This window comes from Silene latifolia, chromosome 6, assembly GCF_048544455.1.
Source record: "Silene latifolia isolate original U9 population chromosome 6, ASM4854445v1, whole genome shotgun sequence".
NCBI lineage: Eukaryota > Viridiplantae > Streptophyta > Magnoliopsida > Caryophyllales > Caryophyllaceae > Silene > Silene latifolia.
Window position 1 is genome coordinate 100,361,701 of NC_133531.1, and position 26,914 is coordinate 100,388,614.

The 26,914-nt window shown below is 39.3% G+C and overlaps 1 protein-coding gene and 2 non-coding genes across 4 annotated transcripts; all 3 read right to left on the minus strand.

Moving 5' to 3' along the window:
• Window positions 1-1,358: 1,358 nt before the first annotated feature.
• Window positions 1,359-11,298, minus strand: LOC141587038 (protein DETOXIFICATION 44, chloroplastic-like). 2 transcript variants are annotated; one of them, XM_074408455.1, is made up of 13 exons: window positions 11,023-11,298; window positions 10,761-10,882; window positions 10,038-10,196; window positions 9,805-9,959; window positions 8,978-9,113; window positions 4,751-4,847; window positions 4,512-4,612; window positions 4,173-4,336; window positions 3,449-3,520; window positions 3,233-3,349; window positions 2,551-2,646; window positions 2,258-2,379; window positions 1,359-1,860 (listed from the first exon to the last, which is right to left on the minus strand). In XM_074408455.1, the coding sequence occupies exons 1-13, from the start codon at window positions 11,220-11,222 to the stop codon at window positions 1,812-1,814; spliced, it is 1,590 nt and encodes a 529-aa protein (XP_074264556.1). In that variant the 5' UTR covers window positions 11,223-11,298; the 3' UTR covers window positions 1,359-1,811. The 2 variants fall into 2 exon arrangements, with proteins under 2 accessions (XP_074264556.1, XP_074264557.1); XM_074408456.1 differs by having other exon boundaries at window positions 9,805-9,938; window positions 11,023-11,297.
• A 3,700-nt stretch (window positions 11,299-14,998) lies between these two features.
• LOC141588843 (small nucleolar RNA R71) lies at window positions 14,999-15,106 on the minus strand. Its single transcript, XR_012519812.1, has one exon. It is a non-coding gene; the product is annotated as a small nucleolar RNA R71 (small nucleolar RNA).
• A 5,201-nt stretch (window positions 15,107-20,307) lies between these two features.
• On the minus strand, window positions 20,308-20,413 carry LOC141588951 (small nucleolar RNA R71). The gene has a single exon (XR_012519916.1). It is a non-coding gene; the product is annotated as a small nucleolar RNA R71 (small nucleolar RNA).
• Window positions 20,414-26,914: the final 6,501 nt, after the last annotated feature.

Consider the following 26,914-nt stretch of genomic DNA (forward strand, 5'->3'; position numbering starts at 1 on the left):
TCCCGTTAGTCCATAGGAATCGGTTGGGTTAGAGCCACTTAGAGGTAACTCCTATGGGGTAGTAGAGATTAGACTAAATGAGAAAAGTAAGTGATGGTGGAAGAGAAAAATGAAATACTGAATAAATAATGAAGGGCTGGTGGCTACTATTTTATGTTCCGGAGGGCTATATTATAATTATCATGGTTTCGAGGGTTATGGTTGCGTCTTGAAATAATATTTTGCAGTATAGAGCAATGGTCGAGATCAGTCTTCTTACTTCCTCTTCCATATTAACAAAAACACTTGTGAATTAAAAAAAAAAAAAAAAAAAAAAAAAGCACTTTTTCTTCCCTTTATTACTTTCCCCATGACCAAGCTTCTTATGTATGGAGTTTGTGAAAGAATTTAAAACATCACTCCTCTTCCCCCGTGCAGACTCTAACTTACACATCAGAAGAGTCTTGTTATGAAATGTCAAGTTAGTATCATCACCAGCAAATAAAATAAAAATCCATCACTATTTGCGAACGAGGAGTTGTTTCTATTCTTTCACAAATTCTTGTTTCAGACGGATACTTTTGGTCTTATTTGTCAGACGGATAAAATGTTGCCATTTTTTAAGAAAATGTAACCAATTAATTCACAAAATGTTATGACTAGAGGTGTCATTTTTTACCCTGAAAATGATGTGAACAATAATGGTAACATGTTATCAAAAAATAACATTTTATTGTAAAATGATGACATGTTGCCCGTCTTATTTCAGACCAAAAGCAATGGTCTTAAGAAAAACGGACCGCTATTCTTTTCCTCCGCGCTTGAATCTTGGCACTTGTTTCCCTTTTCTTCCCTCTGTTATACTTCCATTTCCCGAAAATGAGTGTCTTACTGTTCCGACTCCTGACAATAGAAATGTACGTGTTCACTCCTCGACTTAGACCTCCCCTAGATTTCTTATTTTTAGCCTAAAAAATGAACTCAAATCTTTCTTCCTAGCTTCTTCATTAATCAAGCTAGATTTCACAATAACCATTGTGAGCTTTTCCTTTGGGAGGCCGTGTTACTATGTGACATAACAAGAGACTTATGTATTCGACAACAAACTAAGGAGCAACAACGCTTGCAACTCACCATCCAACAACAATTTTATTGCAAACAATTGATTCACAACCTTCAAAATGTATTACTGTCTTTTCATCATGTTGTAAACAAACTAATAAACAAATTGCGTATTAGTCCCGACTCCCGAGTCCCAACGACTTTATGCATCGTCTGAATTATGTGCTGTTGGTAACTTATTAGAGGCGGGTACTTGGACTTGTATCCTATAGGGCTATAGGTAATACAGATGCAGCGTGCACTGCTGTTGTATCATCTTTGTTCAACATCTATTCTCTAAGATTAAGCTTGCTCTTCTGTGTTAATATTTGTTTACAATTTTGAAACAACGTAGGAAAAAATGACATCAACACACTTTTATACGACATTAACCAACCTAGAACGGGATTATGAAAAAAAATGAATGCTAGGGTACCCAGTTACTACATGAAGCCAGGAATTATGAAACTATACATCTCGATATTAACTAAGAGCTTTTTCATTCCAGAAATCCTGATCGCCGGTAAAATATGTCAAATTTGGCTCTGAAAGCTTTTTCCTTGACTTGATGGAGTATGTACACATCACGTAGAGGTTGCTCAAGCGCCTCAACAAACACATCAAATATTCAATGCACAAGCCACATAGGCAATGGTAGCCATAAACTCTGAATATGCAATCGTCAAAGCTGACAGTACATATATGAAGCACATATGTCGACTGTCGTTCTCCTAGTCCTCGGACCAAACCCTCATCCATGGTCCACTTCTTGTGCCTAACCTGTAGTATCGAACAAGACAGTAGGTTTCAGAATTCCAAAAGTAAGATTATGACAATGGCAAAGCTTAGTCCCATAGTTCACGGTTACAAAGTAATTATTGGAAGTTATGATTAAATAGAGATCAAATATCACATCAATATTCAATCTATATAATGTAACATATATTCAGAATTTCATTTTCGGAGTTTCTTTGATATATATCAATTGCCTTTTTGGGAAACTATATTTAGAGTAAATGACCATATTATCTATCCAAGTAGGATTAGGGAAGAGAGAATCAACAAGGGGAAATTGTGGCAAGGATTTTTTTGTTGCGTTTCCACTCTTTGTAGGAAAATAAAAAGAAAGGAGTATAAAATATAAATTGTTAAGAAAAATAAAGGAACGATAACTCACCTCCAACTTCCAGCTACCACACGCAAACTCATGAACAAGAATAAGCCGGTCCAGACACCAGGAAGACCAAAAACAGGAGCAATAACCAGTAAAAACACTGATGATATTAAAGCAGCGACAACCTGTAAACCCGCCAAATTCATACACAAGTTTTCATCACATTTAATTGATGTAGTACCATTTTTTTTTATAAAGAAAGGAAACTGTCAATGATCAATGAAGCACCAAGGACAACGAAATTATGGAATAAAGTCATCAGTAATACAGATACTCTGGCAAAAGACGTTATTTACCATTGAGTAAGCAGCATATTCGAAGTCTGAAACCCCATAGTAGAGCCCATCAAAGACAAACGCAATAGCATTTATTGGCTGAGAACCGGCGACAAACTGCACAGTAACATTAATATCAGGTTGCTGTAGTCATTGGAGCTTTCAGTTATACAGACCAGAAAATAACTTATGTTGCTTGAACCATTAGATGTCTTATAGCTATAAAAAAACCTTGAGCTTATGTTTTCAAGCCTGCATAGCCAAGCTCAAAACTCAACGCCTTTTTATCCATCTATCCTCGAGGCTCAGCTCGAAGAGCCTTTTCTCCATCTATCCTGTCCCCCACCTCTTTGGAATAACATAAGTTAAATCCCAAACAGACGACTGAACTACACAAGCAAAGATTGGAAGGAAAAGAGTGTAGAAATGTGATTCTGGGAAAGGAGTGACATGAGTTCAATATTTGATTCATTTTATTTAACTCAGTCGAGCTAAACATGCAAACACATAGTCTCTTACTTATTTTATTGGTTTCCAAAACATAAACTGATGGACTAAGATGAACCTATGTCCCAAGTACTTTCATTTTACATGGAACATGCAAAGTATTGGGAAATTAATTAAGTGGCATACCAGCCTTTGTTCTCTTCATATGGTAGTTGAAACAGCACAAAAGAGAAAATGCCTGATGAAAAGTTCATACCAAGACTCCAGAACATGCAACTTTCACAACTTCAGCATCCGAGGTAAATAAATTTGAAAGAAGTCCAAATCCAAGGAACAAAATGGTAGCTAAAACACTACCCATTACAAAACCAATCTGCAGTATAACAAATAATATTACATCAGTCAGGCAAAATGGAGATAGAAACTGGCAGTTAATATAAGTATGTCTGGGAAGTGCTGTTTCGTTTTGCACCTGAAGCACTCTATAAACAACTTGGCGTGCTTCCTCATAGTTACCTTGGGAGTAGCTAACAGCCAGAAGAGCCTGTCGTCAGAATCAAGAAACAAAATATTGTGAAGGGCATCAGAACTTATTGTGTAGATTAACGTGCTGGTTTTATATGTAATAATGCCACAGAACTGAAAAACCTCAGTTTATAGAGAAAAGATGAAGAACTCTATAAAATCTTTCATTGCATTCTAAAACCCAATAATGGATAGTAAAAATTAGACCAGACAATGAGTCATTTGGGTACACTGCAGGTTGGGTTATTAGAGGTAAATTACGTGCTAAGTTTTGAGGTTGGGCATTTCGCGTTCTGGTCTTTTCAGATGTGCTATTATCGAGGTCATTAGGGGCATATTGGTCCATTTAGGTTAGATCATTTCGGTTCAACGGCTATGGGTTGGTTAAATCAGGTCATTTCGGCCATATCTATTAAGCTAGTTGTTACAGAGAATACACATGAACTCATGTGTATTTCAAACTATTCATTTCGAGATAAATTCTTTCCTGGTCAGTTTTGTGGATTGGGTAAAGAGAAGGTCAAACAAAGTTTGGGACAATATGGCCTCAGGGAATTCAGGTATTGGGTCATATATATGTTATATGCAAGTTGAATTCAGCGGTCGGCAGAGTTATTTAGGTCGCGTCAGTTTTGAGTTGTCGAGTGATAACTAATAAGCAGATGGTGTACCTGCCCGGCAATTGCCAAAGCATCAGTTAGCAATGAAATGGTAAGCCAAACTTCTACACAAATCTGATGACCAGCCATAGGAACAGGCCCTCCTTTTGCAGCCAAAGATGTAGCCAATGTCATAGGCACTATCACTGATAAAGTCCTGCCAATCAAAAGCCCTCCTGAACACAATATAGAAGACTGTTTCAGTCAGCAACAATTATTAGATACAAAAGGATAGCTAGATATTAGGAGTATCTAGCAACAGTAGTTACGAAGTCATTTTACAGAAAACCATGAGAGAAAATTGACTTTAAGAACCTAAGGCTTTGTGTACCAGGGGGATAGGAACCTAACCAGATCTAAGGTACTGGAGAAGCCTAGCACCATCAATGTTCACAGAGGTAAGAGATACTTCTCCATATAGTTTCCAGAGGAGGATAAAGGCTATCAAGTATCTGCAAAGTATGAAAACGTATACATACATTAGAGCTCCAATTGAAAAAGGAAAAAAAAAAAAAAAAAAAAGACAAATCATATCGATAATCAAGCACTAATTTTCCCGGATTGGATGGTATGCTACATATTTGACTTACTCCGAGAGCACGGTGGCTATTGCTGCACCACTAATGCCAAACCCTAGGAAGAATATTAAGACTGGGTCCAGTATCAAGTTCAGCAAGTTTCCAGCTCCTGCCAACAAACAAAAATATCGCTGTGTAAGCTCATATAGCACTTAAGAGCAAGACGTTAAGTCCTTGTTTGTATAACTGATACACTACATAAACCAAAACGGAAATAATTGGTTCCTAACTACTGGATTAATCAGTGGGATATACTAGATATTCTATCACAAGTCTTAGAAGAAATGTAAACAGGTTCCTTGAGAGGCCTGATCATAGTTTACAACAACATCAGAGCCTTAATCCCAAAATGATTTGGAGTCGGCTGACATGAATAATTGTTTAGATCCGCCACTGAGTGATCGCACACCTAAAAATGCAAAGAGAGAGAAGGAGAAAATTGAAAAGCGAATGAGAAGTGAAACATAATGCAAAAGTCAAGCAAAGCCAATAGGTATAAAAATCAAAACTCGGTTTTATTTTAGTTATAAAAACTTAAAAATATAAAATACAGATCAATAAGAATAATTTTTGAAAATAGGAGTAAAACTCAATGTATGAAAAAATCTTAAAGAGTACACAAAGCATTATTATATTATATATGAAGTTTTAGGTAAATTGTTTGACAAATCTCACAAGTAAACAAATAGTAATATTTTAAAAAATGGATGTGTTGGAATTAAATAAAACAATTACTACAAAAAAAAGGGATATTTTATAAGAATAATCCAAACTATTAGCCGTCTTCTTGTAATAATCCAAACTTTAATTTAACTCAGAATACACCATACTACTGCCTCTGTTCTCTCGTAGCAAACTCGGTAACCGGCTACCTATTTAGCAAGTTACCTTCCCTCCTTGGTTCTTTGACCATATCAGTACATCACCCAAAACCCACCCATTCACCCAACTCTAATTACTTACCAGTTTACAAACACCACAACCACAACCACCACCAAGGCACCAACACTACCGTACCAACTACACCACCATAATGACAACACCTCATGAGCACTCCCACCGTTATCGGTCCTTCTAAACCCTTATCTCTTACTCAAAAGCCATGAGCTTTTCTGCAATTTTGCATAAAAACAAGCTCAACAACAACAACAACAACAACAACAACATCAGAGCCTTAATCCCAAAATGATTTGGGGTCGGTTGACATGAATCATCCTTTAGAACCGTCCATGGGTGAACGCACACCTCAAAATGCGAATAGAAAAAGGGAAATGAAAAACAAAAGGGAGAGCGAAAATGTAATGCAAAGTCAAGGTAAACTTACAGGTTTTAAAATCGAATTCCTGATTTCTTTTATAAAAACTTAAAATTTAAATCGAGAGAAAAGATTAAAACGATTTTGAAAACCGAAACAGAATTAAGGATCCGGAATGCCTTAAAAGTAAACCAAGTAAATATGTAAGAAAGTGGTTGGTAAAAAAAGTGTAATAAAGGGGAGAAGAACAAATAATTAAATTTTTTTAAATTAAATAAAAATACTAAATGGCGCCAATAGAGGACAAGATGATGGAAAACCGACTAAGATGGTTTGGCCACGTGAGAAGGAGACCTATGGACGCACCAGTTAGGAGGTTGGAGACTTGGAGAAACAGAAAAGGTCCCTAGAGGCGGAGGAAGACCGAGACAGACATGGTTGAGAGTGATAGAGCACGATATGAGAGTTCTGGGGTTTGAGGAGAGTATGGTGACGGAGAGGGCACAATGGAGGGAAAGGATACATGTGGATTTTTAGTATTTGATGTTTTTTGACAGATTTAGTGTTTTTATTTATTTATTTAATTTAAAGAAATTAATTTATTTATTTTTCTCTCCTTTATTACACACTTTTTCAACAACCACTTTCTTATAGATTTTACCTGGTTCATTCCGGATCCTTAACGCTATTTCGGTTTTTAAAAATCGTTTTAATCTTTTCTCTCGATTTAAATTTTAAGTTTTTATAAAAGAAAGACGGAATTCGATTTTAAAACCCCTAAGTTCACCTTGACTTTCCATTACATTTTCGTTCTCCCTTTTGTTTTTTATCTTCCCTTTTTTATTCGCATTTTGAGGCGTGCGTTCACCCATGGACGGTTCGAAAGGATGATTCATGTCAGCCGACCCCAAATCATTTTGGGATTAAGGCTCTGATGTTGTTGTTGTTGTAAATAAAAATACTAAATATGTCAAAAAAAAAAACATCAAATACTAAAAATCCACATGTATCCTTTCCCTCTATTGTGCCCTCTCCGTCACCATACTCTCCTAAAGCCCCAGAAATCTCATATCGTGCTCTATCACTCTCAACCATGTCTGTCTCGGTCTTCCTCTACCTCTAGGGACCTTTTCTCTAGCCTCGTAACTGGTGCGTCCATAGGTCTCCTTCTCACATGGCCAAACCATCTGAATCGGTTTTCCACCATCTTGTCCTCTATTGACGCCACTTTTACCTTTTCCCTAATCACCTCATTCCTTAATCGATCTTTCCTTGTATGTCCGCACATCCACCTCAACATACGCATCTCCGCCACACTCATCTTTTGAATGTGACAATGTTTCACTACCAACACTCGAATCAGTAAAGTAAGGCAGGCCTAATTGCCGTGCGATAAAATTTCCCCTTTAATCTTTGGGGCATATCTTTATCGCATAAAAACCCTGAAGCACTCTTCCATTTCAATCATCCCGCTTTAATTCTGTGAGCCACATCTCCGTCTAACTCCCCATCTTTTTGAATAATAATAGATCCTAGATATCTGAAGAAATCTGACCCCTCAACATCCCCATCGAAAATAATACTCCCCGCCTCTGTCAATCTCAACCCCGCCACTTTAGTTCCACTTTAGTGAACTGACACCTCAAATACTCAATCTTACTCCTGCTCAGCCTAAACCCACGAGTCTCTAAAAACAAGCTCAAATGCTCAAAAATATAATTCTTTCCCTATAATCGACAACCAGACAATCTCTAATCATCAAAAGTTTTAAAGTTTTTGTTAATAACCTTCACACTTACACTTATTTTTTACCAAATCCTTTGTTTTTTAATCCAAAAATGGGTGGCAATTTAAGCAAGAACTCAAATGAAACAACAACAATGGAGCAACAAAACACAAACACCCAAATCAATGGTGAACTAAGTTCATATTTACAAGCATGTGAGTTAGATCAATTGTTGAAGTGTTTGATTCTCACCCTTTTCATCAACAAACAAACCATATAATCGACTCAATTACTGGAAATAATAAAGAAGGTTTTGAAATTCTTTCTTTTCCCTCACTCAATTGTTTCTCCTTTTCTATCATGAGATCCCATCTTCTCTCTTTAATTTGTTCTTCTTCATCAAAAGCCATTTCTTCATTTTTCTTTTTTCATCAATCACAATTTTCTGATTTTTTATTCTTTGCTCATATTACTTTCTGGGTTTCTATTCTTCTTCTTTAAAAGCTAGAACTTGTAAGGAGAGAAAGAGAATGAGAAAGATGGGGGGGGGGGGGGGGGATTGGTGGTTGGTAATGAAGGTGTTAACGGAGGAGGATTAAGGAGACTTAATAAAACCAAAAAAAAAGGAAAAAAAGGTTCTACCGGATGGTTTACCCATTTTTACAGGTAAAAAAGGACCAAATGTAATATGAGCGGATGATGGCAATATTATGATTTATTCTCAGTTAAATTAAAGTTCGGATTATTACGAGAAGATGACTAATAGTTTGGATTATTCATATCAAATAACCCAAAAAAAAACAAGTAAAAAATCAAATTGCATTATCCACAGGTATCATTTTCCTCCATAGTGCTCTCCCCGTCACCATACACTCCTCAATCACACAGAATCTCATATCATTTTCAATCACCTTCATCCAAGTTTTTTTGGGTCTTCCTCTACCCCTAGCAACCTGTTCTGTTCCCTAAGTTTCGAGTCTCCTACTAATGTCAAACCATCTCAGCTTGTATTGTTTCCTACTTTTTAGACTACTAAGAAAGTACATGGCGAGTATGCTTAAACATCAGTAAAAAATAATGATGAACAATACAAGATATTACGTAGATGTTGGAACAAATCAGCGCATAGGTAAAAATAAGTTACAGTAAAAACATAACATGAAGCGTCTTCCATTTTCAGAGTAAATGGCGGTCATCAGATCTATAATCAAAGAATTTTTTAATTATAAGCTAAAAAGAGACTATAACAAATACTTGCCAACGGCATATAACGGTGTTCTTGTGTCCTTAAACCCCCTGAAAGTTCCCTGTGCAGCAAGTGCCATGACAATTGGAGGAGCACCTAAAGCCCTCATAGTAAGGAACTCTTCAGCTGGCTGGCGAATAGGTGAATCCTGCAATATTAAATAGACAAGGTATTCACATATATATCATACACCAGTAAAGAAGATGAACAAGTACAATACAAGGGAATAAGGGATCGCAAATAAATATGAACTATTATCAATGATTTAGGACGTATAAAATTGATTTTAAAAATCCAGCCATACTCAACTACACAAAAAATGAACCTAGCGATAATTTCAAGCAGGACAGGCAACGCTATACAGCTCCAATTCTTTACCCATGGACCATGATCCATCTAAACACTATAAGCAACAACTGTAATTTAGCAGGTGCATCATTCAGAGTACAAGAATATGTCCCTTCAGTGTGACAGTTAATAGACTAGTGTCGTATTTAAAAAATTCAAAAAAAAAGAGAACATAGAATATTCACAATCATGTTAAGACAAGTTTTCCCTCAATGGAGCCAAAGACTTACACCTATGAATTAGGATGGAATATAGCAAATTGACTCACAAAGTAGGTGATTTTGTAAGTTTTATTGTTCAGTAGTAGGCAGTCATTTGATGCAATTTTCAATGTACTTTCACTATAGGTCACTTGGAAGTTGTCTTCCTGGGTTGTTTAAATCATGGTAAAACTGCGTTCCTCTGACGCGCCCCACCCTGCCATTTGCAGGGGAGATAATGTGTCATTGGAACGTTCAAACAAGGCAAAAACACGAGTTCTAAAGACATACAACGGCTATACCCATAATATTCATTAAAAACCCAGATCCAGTTGAAAGTGCCACAGCTTCTACCAATCCAAGACCAGCAGCTAGGATTAACGATGTTGACACTGATGGAAGGATTCTTTTGCGTTCTTCAAGATCTATGACATCAAATAGAACATCTGAACCAGTATATTGGCTATATCAAGATATTCAAACACTCTATAAACAATTTGTAAGATCTTCACTGGATTTAATACCTCGATCAATCTGTGCAGATTCTTTCCTTTGTTCATTAACTAACGCCTGTTCTTCAGCAACAAACGACGTTGTAATATTGAGTAATGGCACATTAAACAACTTCGAAACCAAGTTGAACACTGTCATTGAAACTCCAACAGCCGCCAACTCAGCTGAACCTACAATACCCCACAAAATAATAGCTAAGATCTCCACAAAATAATAAAGTTAATACAAGTCTTGCATCTTAACAAACATGAATCTCAAACAAGCCAGAAACTGATATACAATTTGTTACTTAATACAAGTGCGTTTCTACAATGCCAAGCATTCTATAAACGATCAAAGAAAAACCTTACGCAAGCAAATAATTCATCCGGAATAAGCCCATTAATTACGAGTCTTCAGCTTTGGAATATGGAGGAATATAGCAAAATGCTTACTAACTCTCTATGATACTTATGCCATGATGAAGTACCTACATTTTATGACGCAATTTTCATTATGAATTATCAACCTCTACATGTTTACGACACATGCTAAGGCTGTGTACCAACCCTCCTACCCGTCTTATGTCGTTGAGGCATTGGGGACACATGCTAAGGCTGTGTACCAGCCCTCCAACCGTCCTACCCGTCTTACGCCATTGAGGCATTGGGGCAATATTGTAGTTGCCGATCTTTGTTATCAAGCAAATAACATGGCATGCCAAGTAATAATGACCAATCAAATACTCAGTGTACCTAAATGACCAACAAAAGCAGTGTCAACAAGAGAAGTAATAGGATCAGCAGCTAATGCCAAAGCCGCCGGCACGGCAATCGACAACATTTCACGTCCGAGCTCATCCACCTTGATTGCATCCCTGCCATTTCCCCAAATTGACACAATTCAATAAATGATAACATTCAATTTAAATAAAAAACCATAATTTAAATAGTCATTCAGCTCCAATCAACCGGATAGTACAGAATTAGTAAGAAAAGAGGGATAATTGAAGAGAACCCAAATCTGAAAAGCGGAGGAACGATGAATTGATGAGAAGATGAAGAAGAATGATCCTTATTAGAATTAGGGAGAGCGCGGAAACGAGAATATGAATTAGGGTTAGTTTTACGGGAAATTGGGGAAATTTGATTGGATTTATGGCGGGAGTGAAGGTGGTTGTTGTGGAAGAGGTGATAACTCAGAGGTGAGGTCGCCATTTTTGAGTCACCTCAGAAATCTTCCAACGCGCGGCAACCACAGGTTTTGTTCCTCTTTCTTTTCGATTGATTTTTTTTTTTTTTTTTTTGGATTTTCTCATTTGTACCCCTGAATTATTGACTTTTCTAACTTGTACTCTTACATTTTCGGAAATCTCACTTGTACCCCCAGTTATGACAAAGTTAAATTCTGTTATTTTCTTCTTACCTAAAGTGATGATCGCGGTTAATTAATACCATCATCAACTTTATTACTAACCTTGCCGCCGTCATAAACCACTTTCCACCACCACACAAATACCCAATCTGGCTTGAACACCCATCTCTTCTAATTGTCAAATCAGTCACTTCCTCTGACCAATGTGTTTTTCAATAACAAGATTTGGTAGTTTCATGATTTGTGGGTGGTGGGGGATCATTGTGAGGTTAATAGGCAGTCAGGGATCGCGGGTAGCCATAGCATGGAAGTGATTATGGATTGTGTGATAGTCATGGAGGGTTGTACGACAGCTGGTTTTAGAAATCAGGGAAGGAAGTAACTCAATAAAGGATTTAGGCATCGATTAGTGTGCAATTTCTATGATTTAAAGATTAATTAATTACAATTAGTGGCTAAATCAACTGTTTTATTGTACAACTAATGACTAATCAACTGTCATATAATCAGTTAACGGAGGAAAAGTAATAGAATTTAACTTTTGGTCATAACTGAGAAGTAGTAATAAAGTTCAGGGGTACAAGTAAGAATTTCGAATAGGCAAGGGTACAAGTGAGAAAAGCCAATAACTCAGGGCTACAAATGAGAAAATCTTTTTTTTTTTTTTAATTAAATCTTTCCAATAGGAAATTCATTACTGTATTTTTTTTGGGCACAAAATCTCACTTTAGACAGACATTATTCGTTTAAAGTTGTAAACCGGTCAAATATGTCATCATTTTCATAATTTTCATAATACAACAAACAACAAGTAAGATGGTTGGGGTTGCCTTATTATGAAAGTGATGACATATTTGACCCGTCTACAACTTTAGACGGATATACCCGTCTACAATGTGACTAATTGTTTTTTAGGATATTTCCATCTTAAGGCTTGCAGTTTTCCCCTCTAAATACCCTTAATTTTGTCCCCAAAAAAAGTTTGACGGGACATATTTTTAGTTACGAGATCGAAAAGCTGCGAATTGTTTTCCTAAGTTGACCGTCTTTATGAAATCATCAATTTGAAAAACAAAATCGCGTTTTTCTGATATCTTAGACACGAGTTATGACCTGTCAAAGTTTATTCATACAAGAAAGTTTGACCGACTATAGTTTCCGATCACACATGCAGAAAATGAAGTTTTTTTTTTCCAAAATGATTGTCTTTTCGAGATCTAGAATTTTGGGAAAAAAAATCGCGGCTTTATGAGCTCGTGACAAAGAGATATGAGCAGTTTAAGTTATTTCTGAGAAAAGTATGGGCATTTGGGAAAAAAGTGCAAACTTAAGGGGTATCATGGGAATAATCCCTATTTTTTTGTGTGGAAAGGGAGACACAAGAGCGATTTTGACGCTGATTGGATTCGAACACAGGTCATAAGTACTAGACCTCGCAAATGGGGTCAATCGGGTTTGGGTCGGGTAAATTCGGGTTCAGGCTTTTCAGGTTTGTATGAATTCGGACCGGGTGAGGTTATTTTGGCTGCGGGGCATTTTCGGATGGGTTATTTTCATGTTATTTGTGAATAGTGATTAGTTTGCGTAAACATTCGAGCCGGGTTAAATAGGGGCGGGTCAATTTAGGTTTCGTGTCAAATTCGGCTACGCAATTCGGGTTCTTGTCGTGTTTAGGTCTGATGTATCACTTTTATATACACTTTTATAACTCCTTTCATGATGTTTTATATACCGTTTCTGTGCCTTTTATGTCATTTATATGCCTTTTATAGTGAATTGTCGATACTGCCGCTATTTTATGTTTTAATGCAGAAATGACGCATTACGAGGTGAATCGAGTTGAGATGAGCATTGCGGTTATGGCATAGTGGAATACACAAAGTATGGCACGAGAAACGAGGGGACTTGAAGATAAGAAGAGAAGGAAAGAAGAGATCAAGCTGGGATGTTGGTTCCTCGATCGAGTGCAAGAAGGCTCGATCGAGTAATCGTCCTCGATCGAGTAACATGAGGCTCGATCGAGGATCCTATTTGACGTGTTAATTTCCGTAGTTTCCAAAAACACGTATTATTGTAATATAAATTCAAAACTCGTAGGATTTATTAGGTTCGCTTTTATTACTCTTAGACGGCTGGAAACTTGTTTTAGCTTTCATACTTTGTTCTTAATCTTTCCTTGTTGATTACTAAGGTACTAATCATTCCTCGTTAATTAATTCATTCATGTTTTATGCTTTCAATTACTTGTCATTATTTCATATCTTTAATCATGTTATCAATCACCTTTATTGTTATTACTAGATTCAATATGAGTAGCTAAATTCTCCATCTAGGATGAAGGGGATCTAGGTTAATTAGAAAGGGGAATATTAATTGATTGCTAGTAATATCACATGAATTATCGTTGTTTGATTATTGTTCTTATTCTAATTAATTGATTTAGGCCTGAATTGATAATTAGTGTAGCGAATTAATACTTTCACCGACAGGATTAGAATTAATATAGGCCGCGATAATCAAATAGATTGTGTCTAATATTAGCGATTGCATGTTAGATTTGATCTAAAGGACATAATAGAATTAACCAATCTTGTGACCTTAGATAATTCGATTGACCTAGCAATTGATTAAGTAACCCCATATAATTGACCCAGTGAACCGAAAATCCTAGACCTTTAATATTATTGTTATACACCTTTTATTTACTTGCTATTTAGTTGAATAGAAAACAAACAAACCAAAACCCCCAAGCAAAGGTTACCTTCAGACGATCTAAATATAAGCAAACTGATTATTACTGCCTCCCTGTGGATCCGATACCTGTCTTACCACTAACTATTTTGTTAGTACCGAGATAGATTTATTTTGATATTGGTGATACGACTTTAGCCTTATCAAATTTGGCGCCGTTGCCGGGGAGGCAACAATTGTCTTGTTTGTTTCTGTTTATTTTGTCTTTTTGTCTCAGTGAACTTAGTTCCTTGAGACCGTTCTCACACTTTTCTTGTTAGTTTCGTGTATGCCCAGGTCAACTAGGTCCGAGATTCTTCCAATAGATCCCGAACCAGGGAAGACTTTACGCTACAGACGGAAGTTTCAGCAAGAAGTGGGTCAAGTAGAAGACTTGAGTATACTTGACGTCGAGACAGAGCACTCTATTATTTTGGAAAATCAGTCTTGCGAAGAGGATACCCTTTCTGACCTTGAAATTCCGGTTGAAGTTCACATTCCTGAGATTTCCATCATGCCTACTCTAGCCAGTCACTCCGATCCCACCTTGGCTTCTATTCCAAAAGGATTCAAGCTGCCTACTACTGATAATGGCACCTTGGAAATTCGTCCATCTTACATCAATTTGGTGGAGCGGAATTTATTTGGAGGAGCAGATGTTGAGGATCCTAAGACACATATGGAGAAATTTGTCACTTATTGCTGTTCTATCCCTTTAACAGCTCGGGTGACACAAGATCAGGTAAAGCAGGTGCTCTTTCCCTTTTCTTTGAAGGATGAAGCTGCAGAATGGTTGCGTGATTTGGATATGGCTGATCAGGGAGTTACTGACTGGAATACTCTAGCTCTTGCTTTCTATAAGAGGTACTTTCCACCACAGAAGACCAATGCTATGAGAAATCAGATTACTAGTTTCAAACAGACGGCCACAGAAGATTTTAATGAAGCGTGGGTTCGCTTCAAGAGATTAGTGCGTTCAGTCCCTCTATCATGGTTTTGAGAAGTGGTTTCTATGTAATCAATTTTATAATGGGTTATATGATGATCACCATGCTTTATTAGATTCTTCAGCTAATGGGAGATTTCAGGACAACACTACATCTGATGGCGCGTGGAAATTAATTGATCAAATTTCTACTCATACTGCAAAGTATGGAAATCCAAGGGGAAGTGTCCGTGGAAGTGGGGGAGATAGTGGAATTGCGGCACAACTGGAAGCTCTTTCTGCCCAAATTGCTGAGATGAAGACTACCCAATCATTGGGGAATAGAGAGAGGGTTCATGCTATGAGTCAACAACAAGAGGAGTCTTATGCTAGATGTGGATTAGACGGTCACAATGCAGCTGAGTGTTTGAGCACATTGGAGCAGGTTAATGCTTTTCAGTCTTACAGACAAGGTACACAAGGCACACCTTTCTCCAACTTTTACAATGAAAGAACGAAGGAGCCTCTTTTCCTTCAATGGTCTAGTCATAATGTGCAAAATCCGCAGCAGCAACAACCACAAAAGAATACTTATATACCTCCTAACAATCATGGTAATAAACCACAAGGAGGATATCAAAGGCAGAATCAAGGAGGTCAGCATTTTAACAATCATTATCAACAACCTCCTAAACAAACTCCTCAACAAGCTCCAAACAATGAGGTGGCAGAGTTGCGAAATTTGTTGCAACAAACTTTGGCTATGCAACAAAAGCAGACGGCTCAAATTTCTGAGTTGATAGCCCATAATAAGATGCTGGATACCCAGGTAGCTCAGATGGTAGTTCAAAATCCCTCAAAACAGCCCGGAGGTCTTCCTCCTCAAGGTAAACAAGCTCACGAGCAAGCTAATGTCATTCAATTGAGGAGCGGTACCACATATCAAAATCCGGAGTTGCCAAGCCATGATGAAGAATTGCCCACTAATGATAATGAGGTACCTTATATGCATCCTAAGGGATTGGGAAATTTGGAGCTAAGTGATGATGAAAAAGAAGTTGACGAAGTTGAAACACGAGCTGAGAATAAAAGCGAGAAAAATCAAAACAGCGAATCTGCCAAGGTTCCTCGATCGAGTAGCATCAGGCTCGATCGAGGAACTTCAGTGCTCGATCGAGTGTCATCAGGGCTCGATCGAGGATCCTCTCTGGTCGATGACGATGTTTCAAAAGTTGTTTCTAAAGCGAAGGAAGCCGAGCCGATTACTATTGCACTACCTTTTCCGCATCGTCAACAAAAGTTTAAGCTGGACAAGCAGTTTGGTAAGTTTATGGAGGTAGTGAAGAACTTACAGGTAAGTGTTCCTTTTACTGAATTAATCACTCAAGTGCCAGCTTACGCGAAGTTCATGAAGGAGATTTTGACAAGGAAACGATCCTTTGATGCGGTGGAAACCATTGCTTACACTAAAAAATGCAGCGTTATGTTGCAAGTTAATTCACCACCTAAGCTTAAGTATCCAGGGAGTTTTTCTATCCCTTGTCATATTGGTCTTCTCGCTATTAGTAAAGCTATATGTGATTTAGGAGCTAGCGTTAGTGTCATGCCTTACTCTATTTGTAAGAAATTAAATATGGGTCAAATGACTGTTACTAATATGACTTTGCAGATGGCTGATCGATCTGTTAAACACCCATTGGCGGTGTTGGAGGATGTTCCCATTCGAATTGGGAAATTCTTCATTCCCGTAGATTTTGTTGTCTTAGACTTGGCTGAGGACAACCAAATCCCTATCATCTTAGGTAGACCATTCCTTCACACAGCGGGGGCGGTTATAGATGTTAGGAAAGGGAGACTGACTTTAGCTGGGGATGATACAATTGTTTTTAACTTAGAGAAGGCTTTAAAACGTCCCATGATAGAAGAAACTTGTCATAGTATTGATGTTGTTGATTTTACTATTGATGAGTGTCTTTCTATGTGTTTAAACAGGGATCCTCTGGAGATTGCCCTTGTTTCTGATTTATCTGCTGAGACGGGTTCATGGAGTCCAGAAGTTCATGAGATTGAGAAATTGCTAACTGGAGAGGAATGCCCACATCAAAAGGTATACAGTTTAGGTGTCACCTCTAAGGTAACTGAGGTAAAGAAACCTGAACTAAAACCCCTTCCTTCTCATCTTAAGTATGAATTTCTTGATGACTGTGAAATGAACCCAGTAATTGTCAATGCTAGCCTAACTGAAGGTCAACTTTCTGATTTGTTAACTGTTTTGAGAACTCATAAAAAAGCCATTGGGTATAGCATTGATGATTTACAAGGAATTAGTCCTGACTTTTGTATGCATCGTATTCACTTGGAAGAAGGCCACAAGCCTAGTGCACAGGGTCAGAGACGATTAAATCCTCCAATGCAGGAGGTGGTAAGGATAGAGGTACATAAATTACTTGATGCTGGCATTATTTTCTCTATATCCGATTCTAAATGGGTCAGTCCTGTCCAAGTTGTACCTAAGAAGGGAGGTACTACAGTAGTAAAGAACGATAAAAATGAATTAATTGCTACTAGACTTGTTACAGGTTGGAGGATGTGAATTGATTATAGGAAGTTGAACACAGCTACTAAGAAAGACCATTTTCCACTTCCTTATATTGACCAAATGTTAGAGAGATTAGCATGCCATAGTTATTTCTGTTACCTAAATGGCTACTCGGGTTTCTTTCAGATACCCATTCATCCTGAAGATTAGGAAAAGACTACTTTCACATGTCCCTATGGTGTATTTGCTTATAGGAGGATGCCCTTTGGTTTATGTAATGCCCCAACTACCTTTCAGCGTTGTATGATGGCCATATTTTCTGATTACATAGAGTCTATTATTGAAGCCTTTATGGATGATTTCAGTGTTTATGGTACTGATTTTGATGTTTGCTTGAGAAACTTGACTAAGATTTTGCAGCGTTGTGTGGAGAGCAATCTTGTGCTTAATTGGGAGAAGTGCCACTTCATGGTTACAGAAGGGGTGGTACTTGGTCATTTGGTGTCAGGTAAAGGTATCCAAGTGGATAAAGCTAAGGTTGAGGTAATTAAGCAACTCCCGTACCCGGTTAATGTTAAGAGTGTGCGTAGTTTTTGATACGTGCAATTTATATAGACTTTTTAGCCTCTTATTGCACGCATTTCTATGCCATTTTCATTGCTTTGTATTGCAAAATGCCCCAAAGTGGCTACTTTGGTTTGTTTTGTCTTAATTGCAGGAATGGACCTTAAAGTAGTGGAATCGTGCCTTTTTCGTCCTTCTTAGCATACATTTTGAGGAGATGGATATTTTGGAGCAGAAGACGTACCTCGAGAAGCGTGAAGGAGTCCTTGGAAGACTAACTAAACGAAGTCAAGGCGTTTCGGTGGATATCTATTCGATCGAGAGCTTTTGGAGTTCGATCGAGTGGTTTGGCAGATGCAGGAGTTCGATCGAGTGGTTTCTGAACTCGATCAAATTGGGCTAATTTGGAAGTGTTTGATCGAGAGCCCCAGTTTCTCGATCGAACGGTTTTTCTGGAGAAGTACTCGATCGAGTAGTTTGAAAAGGCTCGATCGAGTGACTAGCTATTTTACACGGGCTTCTTAATCCGTGTTTAGGTTTACTTATGTTAATAAAACGCTTCCCTATATAAAGGAAGTCGAATTTAGGTCATAAGAACGTTTTGCAACTCATATTTTACTCTTAATCACTGCTTTACTCTTAATTACTGCTGCTACTTTGTTCTTTACGCCGGATTCGCTCTTTTGTAATCTCTCTTTCTCTTAACCTTAATCTAATCTTTTGCTTGCTTTAATTATTGTTCTCCTTTATTTCATTGTCTCTTAATCTCTACTCTATTGTTATCTTTGCTAGTATATAATTCATCTTTATCATCTCTTTATCATGTCTCTTAGCATACTCATCGTTATTGTTGTTAAATTGATAGCATGAGTAGCTAAATCCTTTTATGTTAGGATTAGGGGAGCCATGGTAGTAATGTGACGATGTTGTGAATAGGCTAGATGATTAATTGTGAGAACCTGTGACCATAGCAATACAACTGTAATATGTTTAGTTGAGTGCACGCTACTAAACGACTTTAATCTGGTTAAATTCGCTCCTAGATCGGAAGATTGGAATGAACAGACCTGCTATGAACAGTAGACTACCCTAATGAGGACGGAAGTTTAGTTAGTTGTAATCTAGGGTGGATAGCGGACCGGAAGGACCTTTCCCTTGCCCCTCTCACAGTAGATTGTCTAGACTATTTATGACTGAGTTAATGAACTGCCATGGTGAACCGAAATCCTGACATACCTCTCCTTATCTGATCAATCTTAGCTTTTTCTCGCTTTTATTGCTCTCTACTTTATTTCTCTTGCTTTATATCTTCAGTAGTTTAGAAAATAAATTTAAACCCCCCCAATTATGACCCGACAGACGTGCTTAGCAGATAGATACTTAGCGTCCCTGTGGAGATCGACCCTACTTACCGCTAGCTTCTGTTAGTTGTACTTAGGTATTTATTTTTGGTACCTAACAACGGTATCAAATTTTGGCGCCGTTGCCGGGGAGGCAATAGCCTATTTATCTGTTTTTATTTCGTTTGTCTCTCTCAGTCTCAGGGAATTTTTAATTCCTTGAGACAGTTCTTATTTATTTTCTCCAGTGCTGTTTATGCCTAGGTCTAACAGGTCAGAATTAGTTCCATCTGATCCTGAACCGGAAAGGACCTTTCATTATAGACAGAGACTGCAGAGAAAGATTCAAAAGGAAGCCTTGAGTACTCTTGAACCCGAGCTAGAACACTTTCTGTTTGCAAAAGACCCATCTTATGAAGAAAACAATTCTATTTCTGCCGTAAGTCTAGTGAAAATGCCTAACATCGCGAGTCACTCAGAGCCCACAGCTGCCTCAATCCCTAAAGGTTTCAAACTTGCGACCGAGGATGGGAATACATTTGACATTCGGCCTTCCTACATCAATCTGGTCGAACGGAACCTGTACCGAGGTGTGGCAGGTGAAGATCCGCGGAAACATATGGAAGTTTTCACAGACTATTGCTCAACCATTCCCGCTACTAAGGGAGTGACCCAGGACAAGATTAAGGAAGTCCTATTTCCTTTCTCTTTAATCGATGGAGCCCGTGAATGGCTCACAGATCTCGACAGAACCGCAGCCGGTATTACCAACTGGGAGACCCTGGCTCTTGCCTTCTATAAAATGTATTTTCCTCCACAACGAACTAATCAGCTGAGACGAAAAATTACAAGTTTCAAGCAAGCACCAGATGAGAACTTCTATGAAGCTTGGTGCCGGTTTAAGAAGTTAGTGCGATCTCTTCCTCATCATGGTTTTGATCAGTGGTTCTTGTGCAATCAGTTCTATAATGGGTTGTATGACGACCACCGTGCTATCTTAGACGCCTCATCAAATGGGCGATTTCAGAAGAATAATGATGATGACAAGGGATGGGGAATAATAGAGGAGATGGCTACCCATTGTGCTGAGTATGGGAACCTGAGAGATGGTATTCGGACAGTTAATTCTGTTGATAATGCATTTGTGGCTCAACTTGAAGCCATGAATTCCCGTTTCGATAAGTTGGAATTGAGGAATGCTGGTGATCAACAGACGGTTCACTTGTTGACTAAACAAGAAACCGTTTCATGTGAGAGGTGTGGAAGCAATGACGGTCACACTCGTGTTGACTGTCTAATTGAGAAGGAGCAAGTTCTTGCCTTCCAGCAATATAGGCAAGAAGTTCCTATTATAACAATAAAAGTAGAGTCCATCCCAATTTGAGATGGACTAGTCAGAATGTGTTAAACCCTTTACCTCCACCGCAACAGCAGCAACCTTACATCCCTCCTCACAAAGCTCAACAAGGCTTTCAAAAGCCTCCATCCTTTCCACGACCACAATAAGGTGCTTCCTCAAGTGGTGTTAGTGAGATGACCGAGTTAAAGTCAATGATACAAGCATTGACTGTTCAGTTGCAGAAGAGTGACCAACAGAAAGATGTATCGGTAAAGTTACTTGAGTCTCAAATTGCTCAACTCGCGGCTAACCAATCTTCAAGGAAGCCGGGTCATTTACCGTCTCAACTTGACAAGAACCAACATGAGACGATTGATCTGATAAATTTGCGAAGCGGTCTTTCTTATGAAGGACCCAAAATGTCAACTGATGAGGACATATCAGACCCGAGACCTGTTGTTGCTGAGAGTGAACAGTCGTCAGTGGACGAATCTATGCTGAATCCAAGGAAAATCCTCGATCGACTCATTTCTGGAGGTCGATCGAGAGGAAATGCTGGGAATGTTACTTGATCGAGTGAAGCTGATGTTTGATCGAGTAAGGCTGATTTTGAAGACTTCGATCGAGTAGAGGATAGTCCTCGATCGAAGGAAATTGCTGAGAAAACTGATCGATCGAGTGAAAACATATCTCGATCGAGTGATGCTGAAAATGAGGACTTCGACCGAGTTGTTGATGGTGCTCGATCGAATGATATTGCTGATGAAAGACCTCGATCGAGAGGAAAAAGGAATCGATCGAATAGAAATGATGAAGATCGTATTGAGACGTTGGCAGAAAGAAACAAACGGTTGGAAATTCCTATCACGGTTCCCTTTCCGAGGCGATTGCAGAACAAGAAGGCCGAACAACAGTTCGGGAAATTTGTTGATATCCTGAAGAGCCTTCACGTCAACGTTCCTTTCGCTGAACTGCTTACCCAAGTACCTTCTTACATGAAGTTTATGAAAGAAATTTTAACGCGTAAGAGACATATAAGTGACCATGAAACGGTGGCTTTGACTGAAGTAGGGTCCACCTTAGTTCAGAATAAGACACCACCCAAACAATCAGACCCGGGTAGCTTTTCGATTCCATGCCATATAGGGACCCACTTAATTGATAATGCGCTATTTGACTTACGAGCTAGCGTAAGTGTCTTACCACTGTCTCTCGCTAAGAGACTGGGTTTGACCAAATTTAATTGCACCAATATGACTGTTCAGATGGCCGACCGTACCATATCACGGCCACTAGGTGTCTTAGAGGACATACCTGCGAAAATCGGGAGATTCTTTATCCCCGTTGATTTTGTGGTCTTAGACATACCCGAAGACTCTTATACCCCTATTATTTTAGGGCGACCATTCTTGTTTACTGCTTGCGCGGTAATTGATGTCGCGGGGAAGACCCTTACTTTCCAGGTAGGAGATGAGGAGCTGACATTTTATCAGTCCAAAGCTCGTAGGGCCCCTATGTAAGTTCAACCTTGCAATGCCCTACCCTCTATAGACCCAGACTTAGACTCTCCAGCTGCAAATATTGAGTATTGTGCTACTATAGTGACACCTCTACCTCAGACTGAGAGCAAAAAGGAGGACCATTATGTTGTTTTCCTGGCTGCAGGTACACACAGAGTGGATACTGGAGATGTTGTCGGTCATGGTACAGTGAACGTCAAGTTAAGTGGTGGGGATACCGCAAATAATGCCGCTGCCAGGGGAAAGAAGAAAGTGAAGGCGTACGTAGACGCGAACTATTCTTCCTCTATCAGTTCAAGTTCAAGCTCATGGCGATCCAAGAGGACGGTCCGGGATGCTGAAGGGACCTCCTCCAGTCAGAAGCCCTCTTATAGGCTACTAGAGTGTTTTGGAAAATGAGCGGGGACTGCCCCGTTGTAAAATTTTGTAATTTGAATTTCCGATAGACATTTTAATTGCGTTTTAGACTGTTAGACAAATAGCGTAGTTAGTTTTAGCATGAGACCGAATATAAACTGCGTATTTTGTGAATTTGGTATTTGCGGGAAGCATTTCTACGTGTTTCTATACAGGTTTGGGGAAGATTTATTGCAATGGGATGCGTGCCAAAGGAAAACAACTCGATCGAGTACTTTTTGTACTCGATCGAGAGGAATGCCCAGGTAAATTGTTCGATCGAGCAGGTTATGGTTCTCGATCGAATGGTGCAATAAGGGGAGTCCTCGATCGAGAGATATTTTACTCGATCGAGTAGAATAAATGAAGAGGTCCTCGATCGAGTGGTTTCAAATCACTCGATTGAGTGACTAAGGCTTATATCAAGCAGGGAGTCTTTCTTTTTCCCTTCTATTTTTCATTCTATTTCTTCTCTCTTTATTTTTGCGATAAAACCCTCTAAAAATCCCCAAATCCTCCATTGTTCTTCCCCATTGCCAAATTCAACACCCACATTACATTCCTTGCTTGTATTTCGACAAAAGCCCTTTGCTTTGCCCTTCAAACTCGTGTTCTTTGCGGTTTAATTTGGGAATTAGGGTTTGCTCGAGTCGGATTTTAATCCGTTTATTTTCTTGCGTTTTTGTCGATTTCTTTGCCTTTTCTTGTAGGTATTTGTCAAGTAAGTATTCCTCTTTATTTCTTGTTAATTAGTTGCTTATTTTCGACTTGATTTAGAGCACTAGGTTTCGGAATTTTCGAAAATTTGGGGGAAATCGTTTGGTAATTGATTTATCGACCTGTGTACTTATTTGATTGTTAGGATGGATAGTAACACCATGCCCTCCACTAGTTCTACTGTTACCCCATCCCGTTCTGAGACGGTAGTCCCTGCTGCTGCCACCGTCACTAGCCCTGTTGTTGTTGTTTCTGCTACTGTTTCTACTGCCACCACCGCAGCCACTGTCCCTTCCTTAGTATCGACCCCTACTGCGTCGTCACCATCTGTCAGTCGGCCAGTCATAGGTCGCACACCTGGACTGTCGACTGCTGCTGGCCGAGGGCAGGGTCGAGGAGGAGGTCCTCCAACTGCTGGACGCATTGCTACCACGTTCCGAGCAGATGACTCCTTGGACCCGCTTCCTGATTTTACTGAGGTACGTTTCGTGAATTCTATTCATCGTAAACACTTTAAAAATTTAATGCACTGTGACATTGCTTCTACTAAATTCTTGTGTCGCTTGAGAAACTGGGGATTTACGAGCCTGTTGCTGAGTTGTTAAACGGGACGGGGATGACCGGGTTGACCACAATGCATGCACTAACCTACGAGCAGCTCACACTTGAGTTTTCCAGCTCGTTTACCTTTTCAGCTGGTGCCTACGACACTAACCCGGAGAGCCCTTGTGTCTCCTTTCGACTGTTCAACTAGACCATTACCTGGACCTTAGCTGAGTTTGGGAGGCGGTTAGGTTTCTCTTCTCACGGCCATCAGGACCCTCCTCGGAAGGTCCTGGCTTTACTTTGGCCCACTTTGGCATAGACTCCCTTTAGCCAGCGCCGACTGGCTCACATTCACCTTCCCCCGACCCGTTACTTTTTGCGTCTCCTTGGCGGGACGATTTTCGGCCGTAAAGAGCCTAGAAACATTAATAATGTTGAGTTGTCGATTTTAGGGGGCTATTTAAACAATGTTAGCGCTGACCCCTTTGTTTTTAACATTTCTTACTTGACAGCTCAGCATTTTAATGCTGTCGGGTAGAAGGAGACGGGCACGATTTGCTGTGGAGGCATATCCTCTTTTCTCGCCCGTTCCCTTTTCACTGACTTCCCCAGAGGCTTGAGACACATAGATAAGGAAGCGGAGTTAGATATTAATGCCATGCTGGCAATATTTTTGTTAGCTTCAGACCAGCGGACTTGGAAGATTTGTAGTTCCAGGTCCGTGACCCTTCCATTTCCCGACCTACCCCGTCTTCTACCTTTGTCCACTGTGACAGGTGGGTTACCTCCACCTCTACCTTCTTACCACCTTCCACTTTTTGCTCCCACTGCTTCCGCTTCTAAGAAGCGACCTGAGACTGGAGAGGGGTCCACACCGACTCAGGCTGGGCGGACGTCCACGTCCACGCCCACGCCCACGCCTACACCGACCCCTATCCCTACTCCTTCTGTGACACATCCGGTCTTTCTGGCTAATTTTGTTCCTCCTACTCCTTTTGTGGCGCCTGAGGTCATGGACCAAGGGCGTCGTGACAGTTTGCTGCTTGAGATGTGTACCAGGGTAACTCGTATGGAGCGGGACCAGACACTTGCTTTGTTCCCTCTATACGAGTATCACATGAGGAGAGGACGTCCCGTTCCAGACGGCTGGCCACACCCTTCTTTCTGCCGGTACCCGGCGGAGGGGTACCGCAGCCAGAGAGCGAGGTGGACACAGCAGAGCAGGAGGAGAGAGCCCGAGTTGAGGAGGGTAGGAGACGGGAGTAGGAGAGGGATCCTGACTACGTGGTGGTAGAGGAGGAGAAGGAGGCTGTTGACGAGTAGCTGCTGGTCTACTCACTTCCCTAATTTTCTGGTTGGTTTGGGGAAGTTCGTCATTTTGTATGTATTTCTGCTCTTTCTTTTTATTTTCATCTCCTTTATTTATTTATTTATTTTATTCATTCATTTATTGGCTGTTTTATCCCGTTCCCCTATATATACTGCTGGTGTATTCGATCGAATTGGGCTAATTTGGAAGTGTTCGATTGAGAGCCCCAGTTTCTCGATCGAACGGTTTTTCTGGAGAAGTACTCGATCGAGTAGTTTGAAAAGGCTCGATCGAGTGACTAGCTATTTTACACGGGCTTCTTAATCCGTGTTTAGGTTTACTTATGTTAATAAAACGCTTCCCTATATAAAGGAAGTCGAGTTTAGGTCATAAGAACGTTTTGCAACTCATATTTTACTCTTAATCACTGCTTTACTCTTAATTACTGCTGCTACTTTGTTCTTTACGCCGGATTCGCTCTTTTATAATCTCTCTTTATCTTAACCTTAATCTAATATTTTGCTTGCTTTAATTATTGTTCTCCTTTATTTCATTGTCTCTTAATCTCTACTCTATTGTTATCTTTGCTAGTATATAATTCATCTTTATCATCTCTTTATCATGTCTCTTAGCATAGTCATCGTTATTGTTGTTAAATTGATAACATGAGTAGCTAAATCCTTTTATGTTAGGATTAGGGGAGCTATAGTATTAATGTGACGATGTTGTGAATAGGCTAGGTGATTAATTGTGAGAACCTGTGACCATAGAAATATAACTGTAATATGTTTAGTTGAGTGCACGCTACTAAACGACTTTAACCTGGTTAAATTCGCTCTTAGATTGGAAGATTGGAATGAACAGACCTGCTATGAACAGTAGACTACCCTAATGGGGACGAAAGTTAAGTTAGTTGTAATCTAGGGTGGATAGCGGACCAGAAGGACCTTTCCCTTGCCCCTCTTACAGTAGATGTCTAGACTATTTATGACTGAGTTAGTGAACTGCCATGGTGAACCGAAATCCAGACATATCTCTCCTTATCTGATCAATCTTAACTTTTTTCTCGCCTTTATTGTTCTCCACTTTATTTCTCTTGCTTTATATCTTTAGTAGTTCAGAAAACAAATTTAAAACCCCCCAATTGTGACCCGACAGACATGCTTAGCAGATAGATACTTAGCCTCCCTGTGGAAATCGACCCTACTTACCGCTAGCTTCTGTTAGTTGTACTTAGGTATTTATTTTTGGTACCTAACGGCGGTATCCGTTTTCTTGGTCATGCAGGGTTCTATCGCCGCTTTATTAAGGATTTTTCAAAAATTGCTCAACCTTTAACTCGGCTGCTTCATAAAGATACATCTTTTGTGTTTACTGATGAGTGTGTTAAGTCTTTTGACAGGATTAAACAAGCTCTTATCTCAGCTCCTATAATCCGATCTCCGGATTGGAGCCTTCCTTTTGAGATTATGTGTGATGCCAGTGACTATGCAGTTGGAGCTGTTTTGGGGCAAAGAAAAGATAAGGTGTTGCATGCTATTTATTATGCAAGTAAGACTCTTGATGATGCGCAGATCAACTATGATACTACGGAGAAGGAGCTTCTTGAA